The sequence below is a fragment of the Lissotriton vulgaris genome, chromosome 7 (genome assembly GCF_964263255.1).
Source record: "Lissotriton vulgaris chromosome 7, aLisVul1.2, whole genome shotgun sequence".
Taxonomy (NCBI): Eukaryota; Metazoa; Chordata; class Amphibia; order Caudata; family Salamandridae; genus Lissotriton; species Lissotriton vulgaris.
The window spans coordinates 1,520,982,648-1,521,010,057 of NC_141695.1; the positions used below are offsets into that span (position 1 = coordinate 1,520,982,648).

Sequence of the window (27,410 nt, forward strand, 5' to 3'; positions counted from 1 at the left end):
AGGCTCCAAGTCTCTTTTGTCTCTGAAAACTGTATGCATCCCTGACCTCTGCCTTACATCCTGCACAGACGAGCGGTGTCCGGCTCAGCCTGGTCTGCCTGCCAAAATCGTATTTTGCCTACAGTTATCTGCTAAGCCTCCTCGAAAACACATTCCAGTCTAGTGAAATAGGTAAACATGTACTCGGCTGCAGAGCAAAGGGCCCTGCCTTCCTGTCTCCATGCAAGTAATTTACTGCTCCCGTTGCCATGGTAGGCCCATGGCCCCCCGCACTCTACATGAAGATTCATATGCACACACTAGCATTCAGTATTGAATGGCCTCTGTCCGAGAGACCTTTTACTTCAGACACTACATCCTCCAAACATGAGATACCAGATATGCTATATGTGCAGGTCGTTCTGACACCCCAGACATTAGTCTCCTCTACTAGTGCTAAAGTCAAAGCCCCAGTTCTCCCCAGTTACACGTCATGCTCAGTTGCGCGCGCATATAAGTCATAAGTTTCTGCTGATCCTGCAAACTTTCTCTATGCATCCACCCATTTGTGACGTTTCATGTGACGTTTCTCTGACATGTCAAGTGCACGCCCATGTGTACGCCTTTTTACACGCCTCCTGTTACGCACACGTGTTCTTATCTCTCTCTTTTCACCTGTTACGCCTACTGTATCCATTTCAATTATACTGTTTTACTATATAATGTGTAATGCTAATAAAACGTTGAATATCACTTCCTGAACCTTAGTGGTGATGGAACTCGATGTCCAATACCTCGAGGTATTTAATTAAAGCCCGTATGACTCAGATTCCACGGACTCTGCCTCTCATTTGATTGAGCTATCCTTTTTGACTATTAATTGTATGGAAAAATGATACGGTAATTTTATTTACCACACAATGGCAAAAGGCGGGTCTGAGGAAAAGTGTTTTTCTGATCAGCATCATCTGTACCGGGACTCCATTGTTTTTTCATTGCCATCTCGTGTCAAACACTTCCACACGACCCACCTGGTCATTTCTGCTGATGCCTGAGGAAAATCTAAACTGACAAAAACCATTTTGCAGCCTGCATTTCTGCCCAGGAACTGTCGCACACCCAACCCCCTGTTCTTTGCAGTTCAACAGAAAGCCATGAGACACACACGCCCTGTGTAAACAAGCTTATTTTCCATCTCCTGCTCCCAGCCTGGTAAACATCCTTGACACCGTGATCAGGTTATCTAGACAATGGTCTGACTGTTGGGCCCTGATCAGGGTGATTAAACAAGGACTTGAAGGACCGGGCTTTGATCAAGGCAATTGAACAATGACCTGAAAAACTGAGCCTTGAACAAAGCAGAGTGAACAATGATCTGTGTACCAAGAATTGACCAGGTGACTAACTACAAACATCGTCTGGATCTGGTTATCAACTGTGAACACTGCCCTGATTAAACAATGGTCTGACAGCCAAAAGACTGGGATGAAAAATGTATAAAAGGCGTGTAAGCTACAGAGTGAAGTAGCAGCCTCCTGGGTTTTGTCTCTGACTAGCTTGGGACTCTGTTCCATAGCCCGGGCTATTGAAATAAATCTGGGTTCCTCCTGCAGACGAAGGCTCCTATGTCTCCTTTTACTAAGTATGGAAGGTATGGAAGATTTGGGCAGTTCCCCCGCCGCAGAGACCCAGTAAGTGGGTTATCCCGGTTCTTCAAAATCAACCAAGCCAGTAGGCGGCCCGCTCTGTCTGCTCTGGCGTGTGTTCTGGCAGTATGCGCCGCGTAATTGTGGCATCTCAGCCTCTCCAAAAGCTCCGCATGTTGGGCGCTGATGGCCCCCAGCCGGTGTGCATGCCTGCCCCCCCCCCTCTCCTTCCTGCTCATAGTCTAGTAGCTCAGCTTCTAGGCGCGCAAGGGAGGCTGAGAGCATCCTGCGTATATTCCACATGGCTCCCAAGCAATGCCCCCTGACGGCCACTTTGTGGGTGTCCCACTCTACCATTGCATTGCTCGCCGTCCCTCCGTTGATCAGCATGCTAGGTTGGAGCCGCCACATGGGCACAGGCGGACGATCTGTCTCCCAGCGGATCTGAAACCACAGGGGGTTACGATCAGAGTGCATCCTCCAGGTATTCGGATTGTGGAATAAGCGGAAGCAAAGACTGGGAACCCACTATCCTGTCCAACCGGACATGCAAGTCATGGACTACTGAGTAATAGGAATACATTCTGTCAGTTGGGTGGAGTATGGGCCACAAGTCCTGTAGCGCCCAGTGTGAAAGCCATTCCCTAAGCGCCTGCGCGTTGGACACCGCCGCAGCGGCACAGGGGGGTTGGGGGGGGGGGGGGGGGGAGACCTGTCCAGCTGGACATCCAGTACCACATTAAAATCCCCGCCTAACAACCAAGGGAGCCCAGCATAGGGGTGGAAGACCTGGGTCAGCTGTGCTAAAAAGGGCGGCTGGTCCACATTGGGGGCGTACAACGATCCCAATAACTTCTCTTGACCATTCAATTTCCCCCGCACAAGTGTATACCTGCCCTCTCGGTCCACCTTCACTTCTTCACAAATGAAGAGAGTGCCCGCCCGCACCCAGATCAGTGTACCCCGCGCATGCGCCGTGAAGACAGTACCATATATTTGCCCTCTCCAACGCCTGCGAAGCCTGACAATCGCCGTCTGGGTCATGTGGGTTTCCTGCAGGAGGGCAACCCCCACAGAGTGTTGCTGCAGGTAGGAAAAGATGGAATAACGCTTCAACTGTGTGTGCATACCACGTATGTTCCAGGTCACGATGTTAGTACATGTCATGAATCCAGGTAGTCCATCGCAGCGCGGGGCAAAGGGACCGCACCGGGGGGTCTGGGCCACGGTCCGAGGGGAGCATATCGGTGTGCTGCAATTCAAATAAGATAACAACTGCAAACAACGTAACTAATGGGGTGTATCCCCGAAGGGGCATTCGTTCAAACCTTGAAGAATACATGTAGTGGTGTGCTATTCCAGTGTAGTGCCTGGTGGGCTGCGTGTGGTGACAGTGACTTGTCTGCACTATTCCCCTTTATCATGCCTCCTGTGCTTGCGGGAGGTGTGCAATGTGTCGTGGTCTAGTCTAACGTGCAGGTCCGGTGCGAGCCACAGTGGTAGGGAGCCTGCGTGCATAGCACCTGTGCCATGTGTCCCGCCCCCGCGCAGCAAGCTGTCCCCCGGCGGTGCGCATGCGCCCCACTAACTTCCGAGGGCATCCGCGGTGTACAGCGCAGTTCAGTAGCATGAGTGCAGGCATATAAAAGACAAAGCAGTTCTCCGCTTATGTATGTTTGTTAACTATGTTCAGATGCAACACAGCGCCAAAATATCACATGCAGGCTGGGGTGTCACCACAGGCGAATTTGAGTCCTCCGAGATCACGGTGGATGGAGATGATAAGCCACTGGTTCCTGGTGCACTGCGCATGTAGGTCTCCATGCTGTCACTGCTATGTACTGTCCCAAAGGTTGCCACCGCCTCAAGAGCTTCCTGGCGTTCCATCCTGATTTTCTCCGGGCTGGGCGCAACTTGGCCCGACCTCACAGTTTGGTGTGCCCCCGCCCGTCTACGCCATCTTGATCTCCTCTCCGTCCGGCCGCCGGCATCCGAGCTTGGAGGTCTTGTACCTGTCCACTGTCCGGACTCCTCCAGCCAGTCCCACACTTCCAACGGGAGTCGAAAAATTGAGTTCTCTCCTTCGTGACCACTCTTAGCCGGGACGGGAACAGCAGGGAGTAAGGCAACTCCAGCTCCCTGAGCTGACGCTTAACCGCCATGTAGTTGCTTCTTCGTCTCTGCACCGTTGCTGTATAATCCGGGAAGAACATTACTCGACTGTTTCCCACATTCAGGTTGCCTGATTTCGCATAGCACCACGTCCCTGTCCCGATAATTGAGGAATTTGAAGAGGAACGGGCGGAGTCTGGCACCCGGCCTGGGCTTCTGCGCAGGCACTCTGTCCGCCCTCTGCATGACAAACTGCAGTGACAGCGCCCACTGGGGCAGGAGATCACGTAGCCAAAGCTTGACGTACTGCTCCGGATTTCTGCCCTCCTCGCACTCCGGAAGGCACACTACGCAAATATTATTGCGCCGAGAGCGCCCTGCCGCCTCTTCTATCCGGTCTTCAAGCACGTGGACCCGGTCGATCATGTCTTGTAGCGCTACAGTATGTTTCTGGACAACAGGCTGTAGCTCTTGAAGTGTTTGGCTATGTGTTGCAACCCTCTCGGCTAGCTTACGGTGATCTGCGTGAAGGAGGGTGAAATCCGACGTGACCTTGTCAATCCATGTCTCCAGTGCTAATACTTTCCACCGCTGCGAGCACAGTGTCCATTTTGGCCGCGAGGGCCGCCGCCTGTGGTTCCATGCTTCCAATTTGGCGCCCTTGAGAAGGGTCCAGGCTTTCAGTCTGCGACTGCCCATGCTGCGACTTGTCCCGTAGCCAGCCCATCGCTAGTTGTTGCACCGTAGGCATCCGCAAGTGGGCCGCAATCCAAGCGGGCGCGATCAGCTACAGGCCACCGAAACCCGGGCCTCTACCTGTTGAGAGAAAATGTTGTTGTGCCAATCAAACTGAACTTTCAGCGGGAGGACCCCCTTTGCAAGCGACGACACGAAGCCTGCGGCCAGATCTTCAGCAATCCGACTTCCTGTCCCTATAATCGGGGAAGCCAATCACTCTGCGCCAGCCACAGGCACCGGGTGGGGCTTTATCATGCAGTTTGTTTCTCCACTACAGCGCAGGGATTCCCTTACTTCTTTGCGCTTGCCTAAGGCGTCACACAGCTGACCGTACTTCACTGGTGCACCGTTCAACAGGGCCTCGAATAGTAATTCCCGGTGATGTCCGTTAGGTCCAGGGCAGAGACTGCTCGACTCCACCAGTCATGCCTGACAGGCGCACACCTTAAGTTCACTGGGTCCCTGGGCACAGTGTCCCTATGGCACCTCCTATCACCAGGGGCATCCCCTGTGTCAGGCGTGACTCTCATGTCAGGTGCGCACCACCCTTGTTGCAGTTCCACACAAAATGACGCTTCCCCCAAAATGACGCTCGCGCCTTAGTTCTCCAGCTCTCAGCGTCTCAGACCCTGGTGACGGACATTCTCAGTTGTTTCCTCAGCAGCCTCTCACGCCTCTGGGCACTCCAGGCACACCGACTCTCAGTTCCCCCTACACTAGATGGCTGCTCCTGGACTGTCTTTCTAGGCACAGTGTAGCTCCCAACTTGCTTGCTAGCGGGGGACAACCGCCGGCCCCACTCTTTGTATCCCGCTCGTGGTGCGCGCAAGCCCGCGCTTCAAGGGAGCTACCTGTAGGCGCCCGCCGCTCTCAATAATGTCTGCGGCACTCTTTCTGAGGCGCGGGTCAGGAACTTCACTGTTGTCCCAGGCCAGCGTCGGGCCCCACTCCTCACCACACTGCGCACTGGCTGGGCCAACCCCCAAAGGCCTCCAGATCGTCGCTGGCCTCGAGGGCCCATCGCCTGCCCGGGGTCCTTGTATTTTACGGGGCCGGCTCAGGGCCAGAGCCCCATCTGGCCTCCAGCAGTCCTACGCCGTAACCTCAGGGCGCGCTTTCCCTTCCTGGGCCACGTTGCACACCCGGTCCGCAGTTTCCCTCCGGTGCTCGGCCGTCAGCTAATCCTAAGGTCGCAGATGTCCACCTCTCTCAGTGACGTCCGCAGCGGGCTTCTCTGGCGGACCAGGTCACTTCCACTCGCGCCCCGCTACAGTGACGGGTCCGCCTCCTGCCCGGGCCCCACTTCTCGACGCAAAACCCACTAGCGGCCGTAGGCAGTATGGGTCTTCAGTTCGTGGCAGGCCTCAGCAGCCCACCACCGGTGCAGTCTCTTCAAGGCGCCGTACAGACTGACAGGGACAGACTGATTTGCATATAGCCAGGTTCTGAGCTGGGATGGTGCAGTGAGCTAAATAACGGTGATGGATCAAGCCCTGATCTTTGGACTGGGTAAGAGTGGTCTGCTTAATTCAGACACTCTGTTCATCACCACCCCCTTTTCTGAATCGTTTTTGGCCACTATAGGTGTGGCAGGGTATACTCAGACATGAGTCCCTTGCTCACTGCACCATCAGGATTCAAGCAAGCCGGCCCGACGACGGCTGAAATGCCAGAAACCGGTCCCCGGAAGCTTGTCTCCTTTCTGGTGAAGAATTGGCTTGGTAGTTTAGTCTGCCCTGTTCCCATGATGCACTGGGCCAGGGACAGACTGATTTGCATATAGCCAGGTTCTGAGCTGGGATGGTGCAGTGAGCTAAATAACGGTGATGGGTCAAGCCCTGATCTTTGGACTGGGTAAGAGTGGTCTGCTTAATTCAGACACTCTGTTCATCATCACCCCCTTTTCTGAATCGTTTTTGGCCACTATAGATGTGGCAGGGTATACTCAGACATGAGTCCCTTGCTCACTGCACCATCAGGATTCAAGCAAGCCGGGCCGACGATGGCTGAAATGCCAGAAACCGGTCCCCGGAAGCTTGTCTCCTTTCTGGTAAAGAATTGGCTTGGTAGTTTAGTCTGCCCTGTTCCCATGATGCACTGGGCCAGGGACAGACTGATTTGCATATAGCCAGGTTCTGAGCTGGGATGGTGCAGTGAGCTAAATAACGGTGATGGGTCAAGCCCTGATCTTTGGACTGGGTAAGAGTGGTCTGCTTAATTCAGACACTCTGTTCATCACCACCCCCTTTTCTGAATCGTTTTTGGCCACTATAGGTGTGGCAGGGTATACTCAGACATGAGTCCCTTGCTCACTGCACCATCAGGATTCAAGCAAGCCAGGCCGACGACGGCTGAAATGCCAGAAACCGGTCCCCGGAAGCTTGTCTCCTTTCTGGTGAAGAATTGGCTTGGTAGTTTAGTCTGCCCTGTTCCCATGATGCACTGGGCCAGGGACAGACTGATTTGCATATAGCCAGATTCTGAGTTGGGATGGTGCAGTGAGCTAAATAACAGAGATGGATCAAGCCCTGATCTTTGGACTGGGTAAGAGTGGTCTGCTTAATTCAGACACTCTGTTCATCACCACCCCCTTTTCTGAATCGTACTTCACATGGGCAACACAGGGCCAGATCTTCACGCGCCCCGGCAATCTTGCAGCTCTGCCTCAGACTCCGGCGGCGACCGTTACCTCACGGAGCACTTTGAGCGCCTTCTCCTCCTGGGCGCGCTGCTCGTCCGGGCCGCAACTCCCCTTCCAGCGCCTCACGATCGGCGAACCACCGGGCTGCACAGGCTCCCCTCTACGTACCCGCACCAGTCCCTCTCAATGTGGACACTGCTTGCACCTCAGAAGTAGAAATGGCAGGATAAATAGGGGTTATCGGCCAGAGCGTTAACAACTCGCGTCCGCCATGTTGGCTGGCTGGCCACGCCCCCGGGTAAATACCTCGCCTAATGATCACGTTACATTATTATCTTTCTATTGACGATACCTATTCCTGCACTCCAAGAGTTGAGACTATGTGCCTTCTTGTACAATGTATCTACCCGTCTTAATTTCTTTACCACATGTAGCCAGAACTTTAGACTGCGTGTTTTCTTGCATTATGTATCCCCTATTTTACCCAATTAATCCCTCCCATCCCATTGCTTTGTACACTATCCTTAATACTGTAAAGCGCTCTGATACCCTCACGGGTCTGGTTCGCGCTCTATAAAACTTTAAAATAAATAAATTATTAACAGGAAAGTGTAATGGCAAACTTTTTGTCCACTGAAGAAATAGATAAGTGTCTCAGAGCTCATCATCTAGTGAACCACGTGTCTGTTCAAGTTAAGATCTTTTGAACGCTCGCTCTTGGCTAGGAACACAACCGCCAGAGTGAAGAAGCAGAAGTGAAGGGATCCCCCAACTGGTTATAATCTCTGCTTTCCCATTCTCTCATTCACTCACAATGTAATTTCAAATGTTGTCCTTCGAACCTCTTGAGATTCTCATAATCAAGGGGGAAGATTATTTTTGGAGGAGTGACCATGTCAGTTGCCTGGAGAAATCAAACATATTATTAGCACAGTGAGATTGATATTAAGCAACAACAGGGGTACTTAAATAAATAAAAACACATTGCCTGATGTCTGGCTTTGAAGCCCTTTAAATAGCAAGTGGGAGGCTCCACAAAAAGATTCTTAAACAGTATATGAAATGTTTAGCTGGCTTACAGATGAATTGGTTTGACTTGAGAAAATTCGGGTATCTTCTTCGGGAGCTGTAGGTCCTGCTATTTGCTCCTTGATAAAAATAAGATCTTCAGGCAAGGATAAACCAAATTCTTCCATTACATCCTGAAGTCCATTGCTGGAGACAAGATGATCAAACATCTGGACAGAAGCAACTTCATGCTACAATACAAAATCATGTATTTTAATTCAAAACATTCAGGCAAAGTTATACAAAACCCAACCCTAAAAAGGCATGCACCAAGCCATAATAGGGATAAGGAAAGAATAATACATCGTTATCAATTGAAATGCATGAAAAGTAGGTAAATGGATCCAATATTAAACTAACTGTTTTAACCATCTAACAATACAGCTGCACCTTAAAAAAAAGGGCATTGAAAAATATTAGTCTGAAGCCAGTCTAGACAGAGAAGTCTGTTATGCAGTTTTTGTGCAGCAAACCTTAACAACATTTTTGGTAAGTAGACATCTGGTTCGTTTTAGGTCAGCAGGTTCGACTGGCTACTGAAACACTGTTTACCATTAAAGAAAGGGTTCCTTCTGTACAACTGGGTGAATGTAGGGACAGAGTATCTACGGACATAAATTCTCATCATGACCAATTCCACAAGGTTACCTCAAAACAAAAAGCAGACTGCAAGTTCATTAGAAGGATTTTTTTTAATTTGTACTTAGGGACCAGCTATGACAGACATTACCTTGGTTGGTTATTATAACACTTCTCCTAAATTAAGGCTTTTTTAAGCCATTTTCAAAACAGTAGAGTGAGACTGCACTTCGCCTAGACAAGCCACAATAAACACAAAATGAGGGGTGCCACTTGTAGGCTGATGCTAAAAGCGGAGAGGCAGTGCTCACATGAATGCAAGTTACTGGTTTGCTAAGATGGATTTCAGAAGGTCCTTTACAGAACAGAGATATGAAGTGTGAGCCATGCATCAACCCCCCCACAAGTATGAGGGGAAGACCGATATGCCAGCTTAGTCTGACCACATGTATCATGGGTTCGGTAAGGGGAACTGCTAATGGCAGAGCATACCAGTCAAATGGCCAAGAAATGAATGAAAGAAAAGCCTCAACCCGATCAGAAGAAAGAACTGTGGTCTCATTCAGAAGAAGGGTTGTGGCCCAGATGGACAATTGAATTTAACAGAAAGGTGACTGCAAAACATAATACCTGACTAGAAGATTCACTGCTGCTGTTTCAAGCTTTTGCAGGAAAAACTCTTTGCTTAGCTTTGACAGAAACTTTCCTTTTAGATTTTAGAACTTGGTACATCTAAAGGTACAGGAGCTCTAATATTCTAATGAAAGAGGAGGTACATTTATTATAGGACACAGTACCATAAGCTAGTAAAAGACCCGTAGAGATTTCTGAAAGTTACACAGAAGAAAGCAGAGGAACAAGTGATGGGTCGAGTCAATATATAATAATTGCTTTAGGGGTAAGTTCTTAATTGGCAAATGACGGCACATAAAGGCACCATGGCCACTATTGCCCCTGCACAAAGAAGATACGTTATTAATTGTGTAAGTTTCTTTAGGCCTGGAAATTGCTCCACTGGTGTTCCACAAAGGTAAAATGGAACGTCGGAGTCAAAGCAATCATCTTATATTTGGGTGGGTTAACATGTCTCTTGTGGAGTACATGTAACTGGAATTACAAGTTACTTTCTTTTAAATTCAAGTCACCAGGATAGGTATCTTTCAGAGATTCAGAGGCTTGAAACATTACCAGTCCTCATGCTGGAGATGTTGGATAACTTTAAACAAGGGTGGTATAAATCTGTATTCCAGCAACGCAATACACTGCAGTACCATAAGTAGCACAACCCCACTTGTTAAAGACCTGACAAACAATCCTTCTCAGCAAAAACCCTGATCTCTATTCAGTCATGTTTGTAAATTTAGAACTGGCTTCTAATGTACAGTGGAAAGAAAATTCCATGGAGCAATGTGTTGGTAATCAACTCAATATATAATAAGAGTAATGCGCAGCAATGGTACAAAACTTGAATTGTCAATTATTTGAACATACTGGGGTGCACTCAGCACAAAATTGTTGTTGTAGCTCGCTCAATCAAAGGAGACAACAAAAAGAAAGGATTAAATCAATGCACTAATTCATACATGTTTTTATGCATCACTTGCAATTATTTCGCTACTGGAGAAATTAATGTCTCAACCCTGATATTACTCAAATGATCACTACTCAGTCTTTCAAGTCATTTGAACGACATCTGAGATGGCTGTTCACATAAAAAGAGAAAAGGGAGAAGCAATCTTGGTGCTGTTTATTTTGACAGAAGTGGTTATCACTTCCAAAGAGAAGAAAAAAAAAAGTAGAACGCTCACCAGGGTCCCTAAGGCAGTAATGCTTGGGGTCCACGACACAAAATTGTAAGGGTAAGTCTTGGATCAAGACTTAACTACTAGGCTCTTCAACCAGTTAACTTGAGATAAAATACACTGTACCAAATGGAAATTAACACTCACAGTGGAAGGAGGAGTAATGGCAAAAATTGCATTGAAAAAGTTGTTTGTAAATGGTAGTCAAGTAAATAAAACAGCTGGTAAAATATTGGGTATGTGTAAAGGATTCCCACAAGGAAAGATTGCCAAATTACCAAATGGTAAGGCATATGATTACATAAATGGACTGCAAAGTACAATGCCAAGGAGCTAGCTGCCACTGTACTTTGTGCGAAGTTATACGACAAGTCCCTCAGATTTTACAGTTCCAGCCCAGAATCGGCCACTGAACATATCCGTAGGCCATGTAGGGACTCTTCCCCGATTGCACCCCCTTGTTCAAGGTAAGCTGAACTGGGGTGCTGGATGCCAGTCTACAGACCTCTGTTTCACCCCTTAATGGGAATGGGATACTATTTCTCTTCCTATGCACCACCTGCATGACACCTCTGGTGTGTGAGGGAAACACATCCTCGTAATCCGGACCTGTGGCCCCTTTTTGTGTGACATTAATTTGGTGGGGAGTTGGTGCCCGCAGGTCCTTAAAACTCCTCAAGCCCCCATGTGTATTTAATGTTGTCACTGTTGCCTGTCCCTGCTGAGATCCCAGGCGCAGGGGCCTTAGCTGATAGCATGTGAGGGCCTGCCTCACCTACACCTCTCTCTTCCCACAGAGACTTGCTTCTGGGATTGTAGCCTACCCCACAAGTCTTCACCGATAGGGCTGCAGTGAACGCCCCCATCCTTTGAGCCCACAGCAGTGTTTCTTTGCTAACTTAACTGACTACAGGGACAGCAGTTCGAGTGACGAACAAGAAGAACTGGGTCCACAACACACACTGTAACTGTGTGACGCCTGCCTTGGTGGAACCTGCTGTGCTGACCGACCATCAAGAGATTCTGGAGACTGAGAAAGGTCAAGCTATCTCACCTGACGAATCTGAGGAAGTCTTCCCGGACCATTCCTGGAGCATCGCGATATCACTTGAGACCGAGGAAAGAATTCGCAGTGTTGAAAAAGACTGGTTGAGCTACAACATTGGGAAACAGGGCAGGGGTGGGGAAACAGGGGTGGGTGGGTGGGGAAACAGGGCAGGGGTGGGGGGGTTGGGTGGGGAAACAGGGCAGGGGTGGGTGGGGAAACAGGGCAGGGGTGGGTGGGTGGGTGGGGAAACAGGGCAGGGGTGGGTGGGTGGGTGGGTGGGTGGGGAAACAGGGCAGGGGTGGGTGGGTGGGGAAACAGGGCAGGGGTGGGTGGGTGGGTGGGTGGGGGGGAAACAGGGCATGGGTGGGTGGGTGGCTGGGGGGGAAACAGGGCAGGGGTGGGTGGGTGGGGGGGAAACAGGGCAGGGGTGAGTGGGTGGGGGGGAAACAGGGCAGGGATGGGTGGGTGGGGGGGAAACAGGGCAGGGGTGGGTGGGTGGGGGGGAAACAGGGCAGGGGTGGGTGGGTGGGGGGGAAACAGGGCAGGGGTGGGTGGGTGGGGGGGAAACAGGGCAGGGGTGGGTGGGTGGGGGGGAAACAGGGCAGGGGTGGGTGGGTGGGGGGTAAACAGGGCAGGGGTGGGTGAGTGGGGAAACAGGGCAGGGCTGGGTGGGTGGGGAAACAGGGCAGGGGTGGGTGGGTGGGTGGGTGGGGAAACAGGGCAGGGGTGGGTGGGTGGGTGGGGAAACAGGGCAGGGGTGGGTGGGTGGGTGGGGAAACAGGGCAGGGGTGGGTGGGTGGGTGGGTGGGGAAACAGGGCAGGGGTGGGTGGGTGGGTGGGGAAACAGGGCAGGGGTGGGTGGGTGGGGAAACAGGGCAGGGGTGGGTGGGTGGGGAAACAGGGCAGGGGTGGGTGGGTGGGGAAACAGGGCAGGGGTGGGGAAACAGGGCAGGGGTGGGTGGGTGGGGAAACAGGGCAGGGGTGGGTGGGTGGGTGGGTGGGTAAACAGGGCAGGGGTGGGTGGGTAAACAGGGCAGGGGTGGGTGGGTGGGGAAACAGGGCAGGGGTGGGTGGGGAAACAGGGCAGGGGTGGGTGGGTGGGTGGGGAAACAGGGCAGGGGTGGGTGGGTGGGTGGGGAAACAGGGCAGGGGTGGGTGGGGAAACAGGGCAGGGGTAGGGAAACAGGGCGTGGGTGGGTGGGGAAACAGGGCAGGGGTGGGAGGGTGGGTGGGGAAACAGGGCAGGGGTGGGAGGGTGGGTGGGGAAACAGGGCAGACGGGGAAACAGGGCAGGGGTGGGTGGGTGGGTGGGGAAACAGGGCAGGGGTGGGTGGGTGGGTGGGGAAACAGGGCAGGGGTGGGTGGGTGGGTGGGGAAACAGGGCAGGGGTGGGTTGTTGGGTGGGGAAACAGGGCAGGGGTGGGTGGTTGGGTGGGGAAACAGGGCAGGGGTGGGTGGTTGGGTGGGGAAACAGGGCAGGGCTTGGGGAAACAGGGCAGGGGTGGGGAAACAGGGCAGGGGTGGGTGGGTGGGGAAACAGGGCAGGGGTGGGTGGGTGGGGAAACAGGGCAGGGGTGGGTGGGTGGGGAAACAGGGCAGGGGTGGGGAAACAGGGCTGGGGTGGGGAAACAGGGCAGGGGTGGGTGGGTGGGGAAACAGGGCAGGGGTGGGTGGGTGGGGAAACAGGGCAGGGGTGGGTGGGTGGGGAAACAGGGCGTGGGTGGGTGGGTGGGGAAACAGGGCAGGGGTGGGTGGGTGGGTGGGGAAACAGGGCAGGGGTGGGTGGGTGGGTGGGGAAACAGGGCAGGGGTGGGTGGGTGGGTGGGGAAACAGGGCAGGGGTGGGTGGGTGGGTGGGGAAACAGGGTAGGGGTGGGTGGGTGGGGAAACAGGGCAGGGGTGGGTGGGTGGGTGGGGAAACAGGGCAGGGGTGGGTGGGTGGGTGGGGAAACAGGGCAGGGGTGGGTGGGTGGGGAAACAGGGCAGGGGTTTGGGAAACAGGGCAGGGGTGGGTGGGTTGGGTGGGTTGGGGAAACAGGGCATTTAGGGAAACAGGGCAGGGGTGGGTGGGTTAGGGAAACAGGGCAGGGGTGGGTGGGTGGGTAGGGAAACAGGGCAGGGGTGGGTGGGTTGGGGAAACAGGGCAGGGGTGGGTGGGCGGGGAAACAGGGCAGGGGTGGGTAGGCGGGGAAACAGGGCATTGGGGAAACAGGGCAGGGGTGGGTGGGTGGGGAAACAGGGCAGGGGTGGGTGGGGAAACAGGGCAGGGGTGGGTGGGTGGGTGGGGAAACAGGGCAGGGGTTGAAACAGGGCAGGGGTGGGTGGGTGGGTAAACAGGGCAGGGGTGGGTGGGCAGTTGGGGAAACAGGGCAGGGGTGGGTGGGCAGTTGGGGAAACAGGGCAGGGGTGGGTGGGTGGGGAAACAGGGCAGGGGTGGGTGGGTGGGGAAACAGGGCAGGGGTGGGTGGGTGGGGAAACAGGGCAGGGGTGGGTGGGCGGGGAAACAGGGCAGGGGTGGGTGGGCGGGGAAACGGGGCAGGGGTGGGTGGGCGGGGAAACAGGGCATTGGGGAAACAGGGCAGGGGTGGGTGGGGAAACAGGGCAGGGGTGGGTGGGCATTTGGGGAAACAGGGCAGGGGTGGGTAGGTGGGCATTTGGGGAAACAGGGCAGGGGTGGGTGGGGAAAAAGGGCAGGGGTGGGTGGGGAAACAGGGCAGGGGTGGGTGGGTGGGGAAACAGGGCAGGGGTGGGTGGGTGGGGAAACAGGGCAGCAGGGGTGGGTGGGTGGGGAAACAGGGCAGCAGGGGTGGGTGGGTGGGGCAACAGGGCAGCAGGGGTGGGTGGGTTGTGCAACAGGGCAGGGGTGGGTGGGTGGGGAAACAGGGCAGGGGTGGGAGAATGGGAAAACAGGGGTGGGAGGGTGGGTGGGTGGGAAAACAGGGGTGGGAGGGTGGGTGGGTGGGGAAACAGGGCAGGGGTGGGAGGGTGGGTGGGGAAACAGGGCAGGGGTGGGAGGGTGGGTGGGTGGGGAAACAGGGCAGGGGTGGGAGGGTGGGTGGGTGGGGAAACAGGGCAGGGGTGGGAGGGTGGGTGGGTGGGGAAACAGGGCAGGGGTGGGAGGGTGGGTGGGTGGGGAAACAGGGCAGGGGTGGGAGGGTGGGTGGGTGGGTGGGGAAACAGGGCAGGGTTAAAACAGGGCTGGGGTGGGAGGGTGGGTGGGGAAACAGGGCTGGGGTGGGAGGGTGGGTGGGGAAACAGGGCTGGGGTGGGAGGGTGGGTGGGTGGGGAAACAGGGCTGGGGTGGGAGGGTGGGTGGGTGGGGAAACAGGGCAGGGTTAAAACAGGGCTGGGGTGGGTGGGTGGGGAAACAGGGCTGGGGTGGGAGGGTGGGTGGGGAAACAGGGCTGGGGTGGGAGGGTGGGTGGGGAAACAGGGCTGGGGTGGGAGGGTGGGTGGGGAAACAGGGCTGGGGTGGGGAAACAGGGCAGGGGTGGGTGGGTGGGGAAACAGGGCAGGGGTGGGTGGGTGGGTGGGGAAACAGGGCAGGGGTGGGTGGGTGGGTGGGGAAACAGGGCAGGGGTGGGTGGGTGGGTGGGGAAACAGGGCAGGGGTGGGTGGGGAAACAGGGCAGGGGTGGGTGGGTGGGTGGGGAAACAGGGCAGGGGTGGGTGGGTGGGTGGGGAAACAGGGCAGGGGTGGGTGGGTGGGTGGGTGGGGAAACAGGGCAGGGGTGGGTGGGTGGGTGGGGAAACAGGGCAGGGGTGGGTGGGGAAACAGGGCAGGGGTGGGTGGGCGGGTGGGGAAACAGGGCAGGGGTGGGTGGGCGGGTGGGGAAACAGGGCAGGGGTGGGTGGGCGGGTGGGGAAACAGGGCAGGGGTGGGTGGGCGGGTGGGGAAACAGGGCAGGGGTGGGTGGGCGGATGGGGAAACAGGGCAGGGGTGGGTGGGTGGGTGGGGAAACAGGGCTGGGGTGGGAGGGTGGGTGGGGAAACAGGGCTGGGGTGGGTGGGTGGGTGGGGAAACAGGGCTGGGGTGGGGAAACAGGGCAGGGGTGGGTGGGTGGGGAAACAGGGCAGGGGTGGGTGGGTGGGTGGGGAAACAGGGCAGGGGTGGGTGGGTGGGTGGGGAAACAGGGCAGGGGTGGGTGGGGAAACAGGGCAGGGGTGGGTGGGTGGGTGGGGAAACAGGGCAGGGGTGGGTGGGGAAACAGGGCAGGGGTGGGTGGGCGGGTGGGGAAACAGGGCAGGGGTGGGTGGGCGGGTGGGGAAACAGGGCAGGGGTGGGTGGGCGGGTGGGGAAACAGGGCAGGGGTGGGTGGGCGGGTGGGGAAACAGGGCAGGGGTGGGTGGGCGGATGGGGAAACAGGGCAGGGGTGGGTGGGCGGGTGTGGAAACAGGGCAGGGGTGGGTGGGCGGGTGTGGAAACAGGGCAGGGGTGGGTGGGTGTGGAAACAGGGCAGGGGTGGGTGGGTGGGGAAACAGGGCAGGGGTGGGTGGGTGGGGAAACAGGGCAGGGGTGGGTGGGTGGGGAAACAGGGCAGGGGTGGGTGGGTGGGTGGCGAAACAGGGCATTGGGAAACAGGGCAGGGGTGGGTGGGTGGGTGGGGAAACAGGGCAGGGGTGGGTGGGTGGCTGGGGAAACAGGGCAGGGGTGGGTGGGTGTGTGGGGAAACAGGGCAGGGGTGGGTGGGTGGGGAAACAGGGCAGGGGTGGGTGGGTGGGGAAACAGGGCAGGGGTGGGTGGGTGGGGAAACAAGGCAGGGGTGGGTGGGTGGGGAAACAAGGCAGGGGTGGGTGGGTGGGGAAACAGGCGAGGGGTGGGTGGGTGTGGAAAACAGGGCAGGGCAGGGGTGGGTGGGTGGGGAAAACAGGGCAGGGCAGGGGTGGGTGGGTGGGGAAAACAGGGCAGGGGTGGGGTGGGTGGGTGGGGAAAACAGGGCAGGGGTGGGGTGGGTGGGTGGGGAAAACAGGGCAGGGGTGGGGTGGGTGGGTGGGGAAAACAGGGCAGGGGTGGGGTGGGTGGGTGGGGAAAACAGGGCAGGGGTGGGGTGGGTGGGTGGGGAAAACAGGGCAGGGGTGGGGTGGGTGGGTGGGGAAAACAGGGCAGGGGTAGGGTGGGTGGGTGGGGAAAACAGGGCAGGGCAGGGGTCGGTGGGGAAAACAGGGCAGGGGTGGGTGGGTGGGGAAAACAGGGCAGGGCAGGGGTGGGTGGGTGGGGAAACAGGGCTGGGGTGGGAGGGTGGGTGGGGAAACAGGGCTGGGGTGGGAGGGTGGGTGGGGAAACAGGGCTGGGGTGGGAGGGTGGGTGGGTGGGTGGGGAAACAGGGCTGGGGTGGGAGGGTGGGTGGGTGGGTGGGGAAACAGGGCTGGGGTGGGAGGGTGGGTGGGTGGGTGGGGAAACAGGGCTGGGGTGGGGAAACAGGGCAGGGGTGGGTGGGTGGGGAAACAGGGCAGGGGTGGGTGGGTGGGGAAACAGGGCAGGGGTGGGTGGGTGAGTGGGGAAACAGGGCAGGGGTGGGTGGGTGGGGAAACAGGGCAGGGGTGGGTGGGGAAACAGGGCAGGGGTGGGTGGGTGGGGAAACAGGGCAGGGGTGGGAGGGGAAACAGGGCAGGGGTGGGTGGGCGGGTGGGGAAACAGGGCAGGGGTGGGTGGGCGGGTGGGGAAACAGGGCAGGGGTGGGTGGGCGGGTGGGGAAACAGGGCAGGGGTGGGTGGGCGGGTGGGGAAACAGGGCAGGGGTGGGTGGGCGGGTGGGGAAACAGGGCAGGGGTGGGTGGGCGGGTGGGGAAACAGGGCAGGGGTGGGTGGGCGGGTGGGGAAACAGGGCAGTTTGGGGAAACAGGGCAGGGGTGGGTGGGCGGATGGGGAAACAGGGCAGGGGTGGGTGGGCGGGTGTGGAAACAGGGCAGGGGTGGGTGGGTGGGTGGGGAAACAGGGCAGGGGTGGGTGGGTGGGTGGGGAAACAGGGCAGGGGTGGGTGGGTGGGGAAACAGGGCAAGGGTGGGTGGGTGGGGAAACAGGGCAGGGGTGGGTGGGTGGGGAAACAGGGCAGGGGTGGGTGGGTGGGTGGGGAAACAGGGGTGGGTGGGTGTGTGGGGAAACAAGGCAGGGGTGGGTGGGTGGGGAAACAAGGCAGGGGTGGGTGGGTGGGGAAACAAGGCAGGGGTGGGTGGGTGGGCGTTGAAACAGGGCAGGGGTGGGTGGGTGGGCGTTGAAACAGGGCAGGGGTGGGTGGGTGGGCGTTGAAACAGGGCAGGGGTGGGTGGGTGGGTGGGGAAACAGGGCAGGGGTGGGTGGGGAAACAGGGCAGGGGTGGATGGGTGGGTGGGTGGGGAAACAGGGCAGGGGTGGGTGGGTGGGTGGGGAAACAGGGCAGGGGTGGGTGGGTGGTTGGGTGGGGAAACAGGGCAGGGGTGGGTGGGGAAACAGGGCAGGGGTGGGTGGGTGGGTGGGTGGGGAAACAGGGCAGGGGTGGGTGGGTGGGTGGGTGGGGAAACAGGGCAGGGGTGGGTGGGTGGGTGGGGAAACAGGGCAGGGGTGGGTGGGTGGGTGGGGAAACAGGGCAGGGGTGGGTGGGGAAACAGGGCAGGGGTGGGTGGGTGGGTAAACAGGGCAGGGGTGGGTGGGTGGGTGGGGAAACAGGGCAGGGGTGGGTGGGTGGGTGGGGAAACAGGGCAGGGGTGGGTGGGTGGGTGGGGAAACAGGGCAGGGGTGGGTGGGTGGGTGGGGAAACAGGGCAGGGGTGGGTGGGTGGGTGGGGAAACAGGGTAGGGGTGGGTGGGTGGGGAAACAGGGCAATTGGGGAAACAGGGCAGGGGTGGGTGGGGAAACAGGGCAGGGGTGGGTGGGTGGGTGGGGAAACAGGGCAGTTTAGGGAAAAGGGCAGGGGTGGGTGGGGAAATAGCGCAGGGGTGGGTGGGTGGGGAAACAGGGCATTGAAACAGGACACTGGGGAAACAGGGCAGTGGGTGGGGAAACAGGGCAGGGGTGGGTGGGGAAACAGGGCATGGGTGGGTGGGTGGATGGGGAAACAGGGCATTGGGGAAACAGGGCAGGGGTGGGTGGGTGGGGAAACAGGGCAGGGGTGGGTGGAAGAGTGGGGAAACAGGGCAGGGGTGGGTGGGTGGGGAAACAGGGCAGGGGTGGGTGGGTGGGGAAACAGGGCAGGGGTGGGTGGGGAAACAGGGCAGGGGCTGAAACAGGGCGTGGGTGGGTGGGGAAACAGGGCAGGGGCTGAAACAGGGCGTGGGTGGGTGGGGAAACAGGGCAGGGGCTGAAACAGGGCAGGGGTGGGTGGGTGGGAAAACAGGGCAGGGGAGGGTGGGTGGGTGGGAAAACAGGGCAGGGGAGGGTGGGTGGGTGGGGAAAACAGGGCAGGGGAGGGTGGGTGGGTGGGGAAAACAGGGCAGGGGAGGGTGGGTGGGTGGGGAAAACAGGGCAGGGGAGGGTGGGTGGGTGGGGAAAACAGGGCAGGGGAGGGTGGGTGGGGAAAAAGGGCAGGGGAGGGTGGGTGGGGAAACAGGGCAGGGCAGGGGTGGGTGGGTGGGGGAAACAGGGCAGGGCAGGGGTGGGTGGGTGGGGGAAACAGGGCAGGGCAGGGGTGGGTGGGTGGGGGAAACAGGGCAGGGCAGGGGTGGGCGGGTGGGGGAAACAGGGCAGGGCAGGGGTGGGCGGGTGGGAGAAACAGGGCAGGGCAGGGGTGGGCGGGTGGGGAAAACAGGGCAGGGCAGGGGTGGGCGGGTGGGGAAAACAGGGCAGGGCAGGGGTGGGCGGGTAAGGAAAACAGGGCAGGGCAGGGGTGGGCGGGTGGGGAAAACAGGGCAGGGCAGGGGTGGGCGGGTGGGGAAAACAGGGCAGGGCAGGGGTGGGCGGGTGGGGAAAACAGGGCAGGGCAGGGGTGGGCGGGTGGGGAAAACAGGGCAGGGCAGGGCAGGGGTGGGTGGGGAAAACAGGGCAGGGCAGGGGTGGGTGGGTGGGGAAAACAGGGCAGGGCAGGGGTGGGTGGGTGGGGAAAACAGGGCAGGGCAGGGCAGGGGTGGGTGGGTGGGGAAAACAGGGCAGGGCAGGGGTGGGTGGGTGGGGAAAACAGGGCAGGGCAGGGGTGGGTGGGTGGGGAAAACAGGGCAGGGCAGGGGTGGGTGGGTGGGGAAAACAGGGCAGGGCAGGGGTGGGTGGGTGGGGAAAACAGGGCAGGGCAGGGGTGGGTGGGTGGGGAAAACAGGGCAGGGCAGGGGTGGGTGGGTGGGGAAAACAGGGCAGGGCAGGGGTGGGTGGGTGGGGAAAACAGGGCAGGGCAGGGGTGGGTGGGTGGGGAAAACAGGGCAGGGCAGGGGTGGGTGGGTGGGGAAAACAGGGCAGGGCAGGGGTGGGTGGGTGGGGAAAACAGGGCAGGGGTGGGTGGGTGGGGAAAACAGGGCAGGGCAGGGGTGGGTGGGTGGGGAAAACAGGGCAGGGCAGGGGTGGGTGGGTGGGGAAAACAGGGCAGGGCAGGGGTGGGTGGGTGGGGAAAACAGGGCAGGGCAGGGGTGGGTGGGTGGGGAAAACAGGGCAGGGCAGGGGTGGGTGGGTGGGGAAAACAGGGCAGGGCAGGGGTGGGTGGGTGGGGAAAACAGGGCAGGGCAGGGGTGGGTGGGTGGGGAAAACAGGGCAGGGCAGGGGTGGGTGGGTGGGGAAAACAGGGCAGGGCAGGGGTGGGTGGGTGGGGAAAACAGGGCAGGGCAGGGGTGGGTGGGTGGGTAAAACAGGGCAGGGCAGGGGTGGGTGGGTGGGTAAAACAGGGCAGGGCAGGGGTGGGTGGGTGGGTAAAACAGGGCAGGGCAGGGGTGGGGTGGGTGGGAAAGCCAGGGACCAGGGTTGGGGAAAACAGGGCAGGGGTGGGTGGGTGGGAAAACAGGGCAGGGGTGGGTGGGTGGGAAAACAGGGCAGGGGTGGGTGGGTGGGAAAACAGGGCAGGGGAGGGTGGGTGGGTGGGAAAACAGGGCAGGGGTGGGTGGAGGTGGTGGGGGAAAACAGGGCAGGGGTGGGTGGGTGGAAAACAGGGCAGGGGTGGGTGGTGTGGGAAAACAGGGCAGGGGTGGGTGGGTGGGAAAACAGGGCAGGGGTGGGTGGGTGGAAAACAGGGCAGGGTGGTGGGAAAACAGGGCAGGGGTGGGTGGGTGGGTGGGAAAACAGGGCAGGGGTGGGTGGGTGGGTGGGAAAACAGGGCAGGGGTGGGTGGGTGGGGTGGGAAAACAGGGCAGGGGGGTGGGTGGGTGGGAAAACAGGGCAGGGGTGGGTGGGTGGGAAAACAGGGCAGGGGTGGGTGGGTGGTGGTGGGAAAACAGGGCAGGGGTGGGTGGGTGGGTGGGAAAACAGGGCAGGGGTGGGTGGGTGGGTGGGAAAACAGGGCAGGGGTGGGTGGGTGGATGGGAAAACAGGGCAGGGGTGGGTGGGTGGGAAAACAGGGCATGGGAAAACAGGGCAGGGGTGGGTGGGTGGGAAAACAGGGCAGGGGTGGGTGGTGGGAAAACAGGGCATGGGAAAACAGGGCAGGGGTGGGTGGGTGGGTGGGAAAACAGGGCAGGGGTGGGTGTGGGTGGGTGGGAAAACAGGGCAGGGGTGGGTGGGTGGGTGGGAAAACAGGGCATGGGTGGGTGGGGAAAACAGGGCAGGGGGTGGGTGGGTGGGAAAACAGGGCAGGGGTGGGTGGGTGGGAAAACAGGGCAGGGGTGGGTGGGTGGGTGGGGAAAACAGGGCAGGGGTGGGTGGGTGGGTGGGAAAACAGGGCAGGGGTGGGTGGGTGGGTGGGAAAACAGGGCAGGGGTGGGTGGGTGGGTGGGAAAACAGGGCAGGGGTGGGTGGCTGGGAAAACAGGGCAGGGGTGGGTGGGTGGGAAAACAGGGCAGGGGTGGGTGGGTGGGAAAACAGGGCAGGGGTGGGTGGGTGGGAAAACAGGGCAGGGGTGGGTGGGTGGGAAAGCAGGGCAGGGGTGGGTGGGTGGGTGGTTAAAACAGGGCAGGGGTGGGTGGGTGGGTGGGAAAACAGGGCAGGGGTGGGTGGGTGGGTGGGAAAACAGGGCAGGGGTGGGGTGGGTGGGTGGGAAAACAGGGCAGGGGTGGGTGGGTGGGTGGGAAAACAGGGCAGGGGTGGGTGGGTGGGAAAACAGGGCAGGGGTGGGTGGGTGGGTGGGAAAACAGGGCAGGGGTGGGTGGGTGGGTGGGAAACAGGGCAGGGGTGGGTGGGTGGGTGGGAAAACAGGGCAGGGGTGGGTGGGTGGGTGGGAAAACAGGGCAGGGGTGGGTGGGTGGGTGGGAAAACAGGGCAGGGGTGGGTGGGTGGGTGGGAAAACAGGGCGTGGGTGGGTGGGTGGGAAAACAGGGCAGGGGTGGGTGGGTGGGTGGGAAAACAGGGCAGGGGTGGGTGGGTGGGAAAACAGGGCAGGGGTGGGTGGGTGGGTGGGAAAACAGGGCAGGGGTGGGTGGGTGGGTAGAAAACAGGGCAGGGGTGGGTGGGTCGGTGGGAAAACAGGGCAGGGGTTAAAACAGGGCAGGGGGTGGGTGGGTCGGTGGGAAAACAGGGCAGGGGTTAAAACAGGGCAGGGGTGGGTGGGTGGGAAAACAGGGCAGGGGATGGTGGGTGGGTCGGAAAACAGGGCAGGGGTGGGCGGGAAAACAGGGCAGGGGAGGGTGGGTGGGTGGGTGGGAAAACAGGGCAGGGGAGGGTGGGTGGGAAAACAGGGCAGGGGAGGGTGGGTGGGTGGTTGGGAAAACAGGGCAGGGGAGGGTGGGTGGGTGGGAAAACAGGGCAGGGGAGGGTGGGTGGGTGGGAAAACAGGGCAGGGGAGGGTGGGTGGGTGGGGAAATAGGGCAGGGGAGGGTGGTGGGGAAACAGGGGAGGTGGGTGGGTGGGTGGGGAAACAGGGCAGGGGAGGGTGGGAGGGTGGGGAAACAGGGAAGGGTGGGTGGGTGTGGGAAACAGGGAAGGGTGGGTGGGTGGGTGTGGAAACAGGGAAGGGTGGGTGGGTGGGTGTGTGGAAACAGGGAAGGGTGTGGTGGGGAAACAGGGAAGGGTGGGTGGGTGGGTAAACGGGGAAGGGTGGGTGGGTGGGGAAACCGGGAAGGGTGGGATTGGGGAAACCGGGAAGGGTGGGTGGTGTGGGTGGGGAAACCGGGAAGGGTGGGTGGGTGGGTGGGTGGGGGGAAACCGGGAAGGGTGGGTGGGTGGGTGGGTGGGGAAACCGGGAAGGGTGAGTGGTTGGGTGGGGAAACAGGGAAGGGTGAGTGGGTGGGTGGGGAAACAGGGAAGGGTGGGTGGGGAAACAGGGAAGGGTGGGTGGGTGGGTGGGGAAACCGTGTAGGGTGGGTGGATGGGGAAACAGGGAAGGGTGCGTGGATGGGGAAACAGGGAAGGTGTGCGTGGATGGGGAAACAGGGAAGGGTGCGTGGATGGGGAAACAGGGAAGGGTGGGTGGGGAAACAGGGAAGGGTGGGTGGGTAGGTGGTGGGGGAACAGGGCAGGGGTGGGTGGGTGGTGGGGGAACAGGGCAGGGGTGGGTGGTGGGGGTACAGGGCAGGGGTGGGTGGTGGTGGTACAGGGCAGGGGTGGGTGGGTGGGTGGGCAGGGGTGGGTGGGGAAGCAGGGCTTGGGTGGGTGGGTGGGGAAACAGAACAGGGCAGGGGTGGGAGGGTGGGTGGGGAAACAGGGGTGGGAGGGTGGGTGGGGAAACAGGGCAGTGGTGGGTGGGGAAACAGGGCAGGGGTGGGTGGGTGGGTAAACAGGGCAGGGGTGGGTGGGTGGGTAGGGAAACAGGGCAGGGGTGGGTGGGTGGGTAGGGAAACAGGGCAGGGGTGGGTGGGTGGGTAGGGAAACAGGGCAGGGGTGGGTGGGTGGGTGGGGAAACAGGGCAGGGGTGGGTGGGTGGGTGGGGAAACAGGGCAGGGGTGGGTGGGTGGGTGGGGAAACAGGGCAGGGGTGGGTGGGTGGGTGGGGAGGTGGGTGGGTGGGTGGGGAAACAGGGCAGGGGTGGGTGGGTGGGTGGGGAAACAGGGCAGGGGTGGGTGGGGAAACAGGGCAGGGGTGGGTGGGTGGGGAAACAGGGCAGGGGTGGGAGGGTGGGTGGGGAAACAGGGCAGGGGTGGGAGGGTGGGTGGGGAAACAGGGCAGGGGTGGGAGGGTGGGTGGGGAAACAGGGCAGACGGGGAAACAGGGCAGGGGTGGGTGGGTAAACAGGGCAGGGGTGGGTGGGTGGGTGGGGAAACAGGGCAGGGGTGGGTGGGTGGGTGGGGAAACAGGGCAGGGGTGGGTTGTTGGGTGGGGAAACAGGGCAGGGGTGGGTGGTTGGGTGGGGAAACAGGGCAGGGGTGGGTGGTTGGGTGGGGAAACAGGGCAGGGCTTGGGGAAACAGGGCAGGGGTGGGGAAACAGGGCAGGGGTGGGTGGGTGGGGAAACAGGGCAGGGGTGGGTGGGTGGGGAAACAGGGCAGGGGTGGGTGGGGAAACAGGGCATGGGTGGGGAAACAGGGCTGGGGTGGGGAAACAGGGCAGGTGTGGGTGGGTGGGGAAACAGGGCAGGGGTGGGTGGGTGGGGAAACAGGGCAGGGGTGGGTGGGTGGGGAAACAGGGCGTGGGTGGGTGGGTGGGGAAACAGGGCAGGGGTGGGTGGGTGGGTGGGGAAACAGGGCAGGGGTGGGTGGGTGGGTGGGGAAACAGGGCAGGGGTGGGTGGGGAAACAGGGCAGGGGTGGGTGGGGAAACAGGGCAGGGGTGGGTGGGTGGGTGGGGAAACAGGGCAGGGGTGGGTGGGTGGGTGGGGAAACAGGGCAGGGGTGGGTGGGTGGGTGGGGAAACAGGGCAGGGGTGGGTGGGTGGGTGGGGAAACAGGGCAGGGGTGGGTGGGTGGGTGGGGAAACAGGGTAGGGGTGGGTGGGTGGGTGGGGAAACAGGGCAGGGGTGGGTGGGTGGGTGGGGAAACAGGGCAGGGGTTTGGGAAACAGGGCAGGGGTGGGTGGGTTGGGGAAACAGGGCATTTAGGGAAACAGGGCAGGGGTGGGTGGGTTAGGGAAACAGGGCAGGGGTGGGTGGGTGGTTAGGGAAACAGGGCAGGGGTGGGTGGGTGGGTAGGGAAACAGGGCAGGGGTGGGTGGGTGGGTAGGGAAACAGAGCAGGGGTGGGTGGGTTGGGGAAACAGGGCAGGGGTGGGTGGGCGGGGAAACAGGGCAGGGGTGGGTAGGCGGGGAAACAGGGCATTGGGGAAACAGGGCAGGGGTGGGTGGGTGGGGAAACAGGGCAGGGGTGGGTGGGTGGGGAAACAGAGGTGGGTGGGGAAACAGGGCAGGGGTGGGTGGGGAAACAGGGCAGGGGTGGGTGGGTGGGGAAACAGGGCAGGGGTGGGTGGGTGGGGAAACAGGGCAGGGGTGGGTGGGTGGGTGGGGAAACAGGGCAGGGGTGGGTGGGTGGGTGGGGAAACAGGGCAGGGGTTGAAACAGGGCAGGGGTGGGTGGGTGGGTGGGGAAACAGGGCAGGGGTGGGTGGGCAGTTGGGGAAACAGGGCAGGGGTGGGTGGGCAGTTGGGGAAACAGGGCAGGGGTGGGTGGGTGGGGAAACAGGGCAGGGGTGGGTGGGTGGGGAAACAGGGCAGGGGTGGGTGGGCGGGGAAACAGGGCAGGGGTGGGTGGGCGGGGAAACGGGGCAGGGGTGGGTGGGCGGGGAAACGGGGCAGGGGTGGGTGGGCGGGAAAACGGGGCAGGGGTGGGTGGGCGACGAAACAGGGCATTGGGGAAACAGGGCAGGGGTGGGTGGGGAAACAGGGCAGGGGTGGGTGGGCATTTGGGGAAACAGGGCAGGGGTGGGTAGGTGGGCATTTGGGGAAACAGGGCAGGGGTGGGTGGGTGGGGAAACAGGGCAGGGGTGGGTGGGTGGGGAAAAAGGGCAGGGGTGGGTGGGGAAACAGGGCAGGGGTGGGTGGGTGGGGAAACAGGGCAGGGGTGGGTGGGTGGGGCAACAGGGCAGCAGGGGTGGGTGGGTGGGGCAACAGGGCAGCAGGGGTGGGTGGGTGGGGCAACAGGGCAGGGGTGGGTGGGTGGGGAAACAGGGCAGGGGTGGGAGAATGGGAAAACAGGGGTGGGAGGGTGGGTGGGTGGGGAAACAGAGCAGGGGTGGGAGGGTGGGTGGGTGGGGAAACAGGGCAGGGGTGGGAGGGTGGGTGGGGAAACAGGGCAGGGGTGGGAGGGTGGGTGGGTGGGGAAACAGGGCAGGGGTGGGAGGGTGGGTGGGTGGGGAAACAGGGCAGGGGTGGGAGGGTGGGTGGGTGGGGAAACAGGGCAGGGTTAAAACAGGGCTGGGGTGGGAGGGTGGGTGGGGAAACAGGGCTGGGGTGGGAGGGTGGGTGGGTGGGGAAACAGGGCTGGGGTGGGAGGGTGGGTGGGGAAACAGGGCTGGGGTGGGAGGGTGGGTGGGTGGGGAAACAGGGCAGGGTTAAAACAGGGCTGGGGTGGGTGGGTGGGGAAACAGGGCTGGGGTGGGAGGGTGGGTGGGGAAACAGGGCTGGGGTGGGAGGGTGGGTGGGGAAACAGGGCTGGGGTGGGAGGGTGGGTGGGTGGGGAAACAGGGCTGGGGTGGGGAAACAGGGCAGGGGTGGGTGGGTGGGGAAACAGGGCAGGGGTGGGTGGGCGGGTGGGGAAACAGGGCAGGGGTGGGTGGGCGGGTGGGGAAACAGGGCAGGGGTGGGTGGGCGGGTGGGGAAACAGGGCAGGGGTGGGTGGGCGGGTGGGGAAACAGGGCAGGGGTGGGTGGGCGGGTGGGGAAACAGGGCAGGGGTGGGTGGGCGGGTGTGGAAACAGGGCAGGGGTGGGTGGGCGGGTGTGGAAACAGGGCAGGGGTGGGTGGGTGGGTGTGGAAACAGGGCAGGGGTGGGTGGGTGGGTGGGGAAACAGGGCAGGGGTGGGTGGGTGGGGAAACAGGGCAGGGGTGGGTGGGTGGGTGGGGAAACAGGGCAGGGGTGGGTGGGTGGGTGGGGAAACAGGGCAGGGGTGGGTGGGTGGGTGGGGAAACAGGGCAGGGGTGGGTGGGTGGGTGGGGAAACAGGGCAGGGGTGGGTGGGTGGGTGGGGAAACAGGGCAGGGGTGGGTGGGTGGGGAAACAGGGCAGGGGTGGGTGGGTGGGTGGGGAAACAGGGCAGGGGTGGGTGGGTGGGGAAACAGGGCAGGGGTGGGTGGGTGGGTGGGGAAACAGGGCAGGGGTGGGTGGGTGGGTGGGGAAACAGGGCAGGGGTGGGTGGGTGGGTGGGGAAACAGGGCAGGGGTGGGTGGGTGTGTGGGGAAACAGGGCAGGGGTGGGTGGGTGGGGAAACAGGGCAGGGGTGGGTGGGGAAACAGGGGTGGGTGGGGAAACAGGGCAGGGGTGGGTGGGTGGGGAAACAGGGCAGGGGTGGGTGGGTGGGGAAACAGGGCAGGGGTGGGTGGGTGGGGAAAGGGCAGGGGTGGGTGGGCAGTTGGGGAAACAGGGCAGGGGTGGGTGGGTGGGGAAACAGGGCAGGGGTGGGTGGGTGGGGAAACAGGGCAGGGGTGGGTGGGGAAACAGGGCAGGGGTGGGTGGGTGGGGAAACAGGGGTGGGTGGGGAAACAGGGCAGGGGTGGGTGGGTGGGGAAACAGGGCAGGGGTGAGGAAGCAGGGGTGGGTGGGTGGGTGGGTGGGGAAGCAGGGGTGGGTGGGTGGGTGGGGAAGCAGGGGTGGGTGGGTGGGTGGGGAAGCAGGGGTGGGGAAGCAGGGGTGGGTGGGTGGGTGGGGAAGCAGGGGTGGGTGGGGAAGCAGTGGGGAAGCAGGGGT

General features: G+C 60.6%; 1 protein-coding gene across 2 annotated transcripts in view; it reads right to left on the bottom strand.

Annotated features, from left to right (window-relative positions):
* Positions 1-27,410, bottom strand: part of LOC147705920 (deoxynucleoside triphosphate triphosphohydrolase SAMHD1-like) — a 1,309,615-nt gene that overhangs the window by 844,452 nt on the left and 437,753 nt on the right. For both annotated transcript variants that reach the window (XM_086932390.1, XM_086932391.1), the window contains exon 7: positions 8,196-8,375. In XM_086932390.1, coding sequence (XP_086788516.1) covers positions 8,196-8,375 — 180 coding nt within the window. The remainder of the gene's footprint in view (positions 1-8,195; positions 8,376-27,410) is intronic.